The following is a 6,358-nucleotide window of genomic DNA, read 5'->3' as shown; positions in this document are numbered from 1 at the left end:
TGGGCTCAAGCTGGAGCCTGAGCACTGGGATCCTACCCCCTTGCAGGGTGCCAGAGCCCGGGCTCCAATCCAAGCCCGAATATCTACACCGCAATTAAATTGCTCACTAGCCTGAGCCCCATGAGCCCAAGTCAGCTGGCATAGGCCAGCTGTGGGTTTTTAATTGTACTGTGGACATACCCTAAGGCTTCAATCCTCCCTCATGGACACAAGGGGTCTACTTGCCTCTTTCCAGTTACAGGATTGCAGCCTAAATTTGTATTTATTATTTGACAGCTAACACAAATAGAACAGGTGAATTATCTGATAAATCAGGAAATAAGTATTTCATAAGAAACAGAACAGATACAGGCATACATTTAGCTTTTAAATGTATATCTAGATCTACACTTTTTATTTACATTAATTGTTTCAATATAAAACATAAATCTTTGCTTCCCCCATCCTTCTTTAGCTGCAGTAACTATGTCCTTTAATATGATTTTTTTTAATTTTGACTCTTTGGTAAATATAAAGGACAAATTTAGAAGGATGATTTGTCTAGACATTGATTGCTTTTGCCATAATTTAAAGTTATATTTGATTTTTCGGTGGGATTTCATTTACACATCTCAGCTGGTAACATTTACACATAAACACAAACACATTTAGTCCATTCCTATGACAGTTTTGGATGTCTTTACATTGCTATGTCAGAATGACGTTGCTACTTCAGAGGCGTTTGGGAGTAAAGTGTTCTGTGGAGGGTGATTTAGTCCTTTATACTGTCTCGACAGAGTGGTTGGTGGCATTTCTGGCTCACCACTTAGAACTCTTTCATATAGTTTTTCAGTTTTAGGAATATTAACTTGATAACACTCTTTCAGCTTTGGCTGTTGTGGAAGAAAATTGGGCTTCCCGAGCTGAAGGATGGGCTGATAAATTGGTGTTGTAGAATATGCAATCATATAATCATTTTCATAATGCAATGGGATGGTTTTGCTTGTTTGGGACTGTTGGACATAAAATCTACAGTATCTTTCTGTGTCCTTGTAAGTCCGTCCATCTGTACAGGCTGTAGTACCTGGAAGAGAAGTAATACAATTTTAACAATACATTTTTTTTTCTGGAATACAGGGATCTAATATGTTCTGCCAGGAGAGAAATATCAAATTCCCATTACTTTCACCAGCATTATGCAATTAGATGTGTTTATTTCTACAAAAAGAGTTTTATATATCAAGAAAAACATAACCACACTTCTGTGCTTGGTTAAGGGGCAGATTTCCATGCATGTCAATGGGAGCAACATCATGTCCTAAAATTAGGCTCTGATCCTAAAAAGAAACACTTCCCCGTACTGTTACTCACACCTTCTTGTCAACTGTTTGAAATGGGCCACTCTCATTATCACCACAACAGTGATTTTTCCTCCCTTGGTATCCTACTGTTAATTGAATTGTCTCGTTAGACTGACCTCCCACTTGCTAAGGCAACTCCCATCTTTTCATGTGCTGGGTATTTATACCTGCTTCTGTATTTTCCACTCCATGTATCTGATGAAGTGGGTTCTAGCCCACGAAAGCTTATGCCCAAATAAATTTGTTAGTCTCTAAGGTACCACAAGGACTCCTTGTTTTTTTTTAACCCAATTTGAATTCAAGTGTTTCCAAGATCAGGGCTTTAGTAATAGCAAAACCAGTGTGATACACAAGGGATTTGACAGTAAGCAATGTAACTGTAAATATATTTTATTTGCTAAATGCCCAAACATGTGGTAGACACTTTACAGAAAAAATAGAAAGACAGAGGCCTAAAATTTCAGAAGTGACAAATGATTTTGGGTATCTGAGTTTTGGGATGCTCAGCTTGAGACACCGTAAAGTGTGGAATCAGCACTTTCTGAAAATCAGACTCCTTTAAAACGTGCTAAGCTAGGCACCTAAAAATTGAAGACCCACAAATCATAGTCACATTTTGGCAAATTAAGGCTAGAAGACCTGATTCTTCACTGGGCATTCCAGTTGCATGCCTGTGTAACTCCACTGATTCACCACCGCAGTAATGCAGTGGTGATTCAGGCCCATGATCTCTGCCCAAAAAAACGTACTATCTTTTTATACGTGTTGCCCTGAAGAGTTTGAAGTTAAATTTATACTTACCAACTTGCTTTTCAGCTGTCTGTGAAGATGGCTTCTTTAACCCCTCCCCACTGATATCAGAATCACTGTCATTAAACTCGCTATCTCCTTTCCCACTGTCTTTCACACTAAACTGATCAGGAGTTGAATGGGAGCTGAAAGCAAAAGGAAACCATTAGTGTATTGTCTTTTCCATACTCTGCCTGGATGTGAAATTCTGTAAATGTCCAAAAATATTAAATGTAAGAAAAACACTACTTTACCTTAAACTCGAAGCAGATTCTTGCTCCTGCCAAAGAGATGGGGAATGAAAAGGAACAAGAACTTGACCCTGACAAAAGGAAGAAATAGCTATGTTAATACTTTTGCATCTCTCAATATAAAAATGACCCAACAATAATTTAAGCACAAGGTTTACCTCAAGTGGATGGATAATATGATTCTAACATATCAAATAAATAGAAATAATAATAATTACAACAAACAGAAATAAACCATAGCCATTATATATCAACAAAAACACTTATACATCTCTATAATAATATTTAGCTGTGATAGAACCCTTTTCATCTCTAGATCTCAAAGCACTTTACAGAAGTGGGTACATACACTTATTCCTGTTCTACAGACAGAGAAACTGAGATACTCAGAAGTGAAACACAGGCAGTAACCCAGTGGCAGAGTCAGAAATCAGATCCAGATCTTCAGACTCCCAATCCAGTGACCACTATGTCTACAAGCGAACAGATCTAGTTCTTCTATGACCAAAATGTCCAGATATGAATCAAGCTGAATTGGGTAGGTGACCTCATGGGATGTTATGTCAAGCGCTTACTAAAGATTCCTGGGAGTTGAAAGGATGGACCAATTGCAGAGCCGCTGAAAAGGAAGCAGGTGTGCTTACCTGGGAGTCTCTGCTCCTGGCTTTCCTCCCTTGGGCAGAATGACACAAGGTCTCTCTGCTGCTGTCCTCGGCCTGGGAAGTCTCACTGGGGTTCTCAGATTGGGTGGTAACAGAGAGCTGGCAGAGAGCTGGCAGGGAGAAGCTCCCTGCCTGGGAGCCTGAGCCCTTCAGCAGCCTGGCTTCCTGGCCTCCCCCCTGCTCTTCGGGCCCACGCTGGAAGTGAGTCTTGCTCCTCCTGCAGGTGGAGGCCACGGCGACGATAGCGACCAGCAGCAAGCCGCAGCCCCCGGCCAGCACAGCGATGAGGACCACGGAGGGGTCCAGGCGGGGCTGCCGCTGCAGCTCCTCGGCCGAGGGCTGCACGACCACGATCTCCACGCTAGAGGGGAGTGTGTCCGTGGGAATGAGCCGGACTGCGGCCGTGCAGGACAGCGACGGCCTCCCGCGGTCGTGGACAGCGACGACAAGCGCGAAGGCCGCTTCCGAGGCCCCTCCGCGCAGCCTCCTCCGCAGGGCCAGCTCCCCGGTGTCCCGGTTCAGGGCGACCAGCGGGTGGGCGCCGCCCCGGAGGGAGTAGGAGAGCTCGGAGTTGGCGCCTTGGTCCGCGTCGCTGGCCGCGAAGCGGGCGATCAGGTACCCGGCGGGGGCGCTGACGGGCAGCAGCAGCTCGGCGGAGCCGTTGGCCAGCGGCGGCGAGGTGATGACCGGGGCGTTGTCGTTCTGGTCCACCACCCGGACCCGGAGGCGGGCCCGCTGGCAGAGCTGGGGGGCGCCCCCGTCGCAGGCTTCCAGCTCCACCTCCGCCAGCGGCAGCTCCTCGCAGTCCAGCGGCTGCCGGGCGTGGACGGACCCGCTGTGGGGATCCACGGAGATCAGGCCGGAGCGGGGGCCGCCGCCCGGGCTCCGTGTCTCCAGCAGCCGGTAAAGCACCTTCCCGTTGCGGCCCAGGTCGGGGTCGCGGGCCACCACGGTGGCGAGGTAGGCGCCCGGCGGGTTGTTCTCCAGCACCGCCACCTCGTAGACGGGCTTGGAGAAGAGCGGCGCGTTGTCGTTCTCGTCGCTCACGCGCACCGTGTACTGCCGGACGGTCTTGAAGGGCGGCGAGCCCAGGTCCTCGGCCACCAGGGTCAGGTTGTACTCGGCCACGCGCTCGCGGTCCAGCGGCGCGGCGGTGACGAGCACGTAGCTGTCGGCGTAGGCGCGCTGCAGCGCGAAGTGCTCGTGCCCGTAGAGGGCGCAGCGCACCTGCCCGTTGGGGCCCGAGTCCCTGTCCGAGGTGCTGACCAGCGCCACGAAGCTGTCGCGCGCCGCCGCCTCGCTGACGTAGGCCACCCCGGCGCCGGCGGGGGCGCCGCTCAGGGGGCTGACGCTGATGCCCGGCGCGTTGTCGTTCACGTCGGCCAGGCGCACGATGACTTTGCACGTGGCCGCCAGGGGGCTGGCGCCCCGGTCCTGAGCCTGCACGTCCAGCTCGTAGGTCCGCTGCCGCTCGTAATCCACCGGCCCCTCCAGCGTCAGGCGGCCCGAGAGCGGGTCCAGCCGGAAGAGCTGCCGCGCCTCGGCCGGCACCTGGCTGCCGAAGCCGTAGACGATCTCGCCGTTGGGCCCCTCGTCGGCGTCGGCCGCCTCCAGGTCCAGCAGCAGGGAGCCCCGCGGCGCGTCCTCGCCCAGCTCCACCGTGACCGAGCCCTGCGGGAAGGCCGGGCTGTTGTCGTTGGCGTCCAGCACCCGGACGCTCACCGTGGCCGTGCCCGAGCGGGCCGGGCTGCCGCCGTCCTGGGCCACCAGCTCCAGCGTGTAGGCGGCCTGGGTCTCGCGGTCCAGCTCCTGCAGCAGCACCAGCTCGGCGCTTTTCCCGCCGTCCGCCCGCGTCTGCGCCTCGATGCCGAAGTGGCTGTTGCGCGAGAGCCGGAAGCTCTGGATGGAGTTGGAGCCCACGTCCGGGTCCAGGGCGATCTCCAGCGGCAGGCGGGTGCCGGGCGCGGCGCTCTCGGACACCTCGAGCGGGATGTGCGCCTGGGGGAAGCGCGGCGCGTTGTCGTTGATGTCCCGCACCTCCAGCTCCACGTGCACCAGCCGGTACTGCTCCTGCCACAGGCTCACCACGTCGAAAGCCAGGACGCACTGGAGGGACTGGCCGCACAGCCGCTCCCGGTCGATCCCGGCCTCGCCGATGCTCAGCTGCCCGTCGCCCTCCCGCACCCGCACCAGCGAGCTGTTGCTGAACTGCTCCATCAGGCGGAAACTGCCGAGGGGTCTGTCCCCAGAGCTGGACTGCAAATCGTCCGACAGCACCCCAAAGACTGTACCGGGGGCGTCTTCCTCGTCCGTGTGGTACCTGACCGTCTCACCCAGGCACCCTGCGACCAGGAGACACAGCAGCACAGAGCTCAGTCCCGCTCTGGACAACGTGAGACCAGGAGACATAACCCCTGAGATCCTACCACGCAGCCCTCAAAAAAAGCCACTGACACTTTGTGTTGTGGAAGCTTTAAAAAGGCCAGATTAGAAACAGACCAAAAGCCCCCACTCCTGAATGTCCGGACTGATCACTGTCCCCCCTTTAAACACATCCCAGCAATCAAAATCTGTCTGCTGTGTAATTGATGCCAGGAGTCTTTAAGTAGCTCTGCGTGCCCCAGGCTACAGATTGCCTTTTTGCTCTCTGCGCCCTTCCCCAGAGATTATATAGATAAGGATATGCAAATCAGCATCTCCCCTGACCAATCCTCTGATCCCTAGGGACACCAGTGTCATAGTGTCCCCTGCATGGACTCAGTGGGACATTCCCCCAAGAAATGAACAATCTGTCAATTACACATGTGCAAACACATTGCTCTGTTCTCTAGCAAACTTGGCAACTAAAGTTTTCCCACTAACTTGCTCTCCAAAAGCAGAGGACTTTTCCCTGTAATACATTTAAGAGTGTTCTTATACAAACACTATATTAAAAAACCAAACGCATATATGTGTAGAAGTAAAGCGGGGTGGCCTGGTAGGAGGAAGCTAGGAAGAAGAATGATAATGACAGGAATTCCCACATTAGCAAAAAGAAAAGGAGTACTTGTGGTACCTTAGAGACTAACCAATTTATTTGAGCATAAGCTGACGAAAGCTTATGCTCAAATAAATTGGTCAGTCTCTAAGGTGCCACAAGTACTCCTTTTTGCGAATACAAACTAACACGGCCCCTACTCTGAAACCACATGAGCAGTTACTTGTGGTGTATGCATGTAGGCAACATAATTAGTCCTTTCGATATTTTCATGAGTTAAAGAATATGAATTAACACTGTCCTTTTTCTTCCACCTCGCTTAATATTCATCAGGGCTGA

General features: G+C 51.5%; 1 protein-coding gene across 1 annotated transcript; it reads right to left on the bottom strand.

The window, feature by feature from the left end:
• Positions 1-237: 237 nt before the first annotated feature.
• LOC119567109 (protocadherin-8) lies at positions 238-5,666 on the bottom strand. Its single transcript, XM_037909789.2, has 4 exons — positions 3,025-5,666; positions 2,384-2,451; positions 2,142-2,275; positions 238-1,063 (listed from the first exon to the last, which is right to left on the bottom strand). Exons 1-4 carry the CDS (start codon positions 5,449-5,451, stop codon positions 693-695), a joined length of 3,000 nt encoding a protein of 999 aa, XP_037765717.1. The 5' UTR covers positions 5,452-5,666; the 3' UTR covers positions 238-692.
• Between the last annotated feature and the right edge of the window lie 692 nt (positions 5,667-6,358).

Source organism: Chelonia mydas, chromosome 1 (assembly GCF_015237465.2).
Source record: "Chelonia mydas isolate rCheMyd1 chromosome 1, rCheMyd1.pri.v2, whole genome shotgun sequence".
Lineage (NCBI taxonomy): Eukaryota > Metazoa > Chordata > Testudines > Cheloniidae > Chelonia > Chelonia mydas.
This window is presented reverse-complemented; position numbering and strand designations above follow the sequence as displayed.

What these genes read in the sequence shown, in the direction of transcription:
- LOC119567109 (XM_037909789.2), bottom strand. Translation starts at nt 5,451, where the DNA reads ATGTCTCCTGGTCTCACGTTGTCCAGAGCGGGACTGAGCTCTGTGCTG. An exon ending in CCAGGAGCAGAGACTCCCAG is followed by an intron (nt 2,452 to 3,024) that starts GTAAGCACACCT and finishes TCCTTTTGTCAG; the next exon opens with GGTCAAGTTCTTGTTCCTTT. An exon ending in GAATCTGCTTCGAGTTTAAG is followed by an intron (nt 2,276 to 2,383) that starts GTAAAGTAGTGT and finishes TTTTGCTTTCAG; the next exon opens with CTCCCATTCAACTCCTGATC.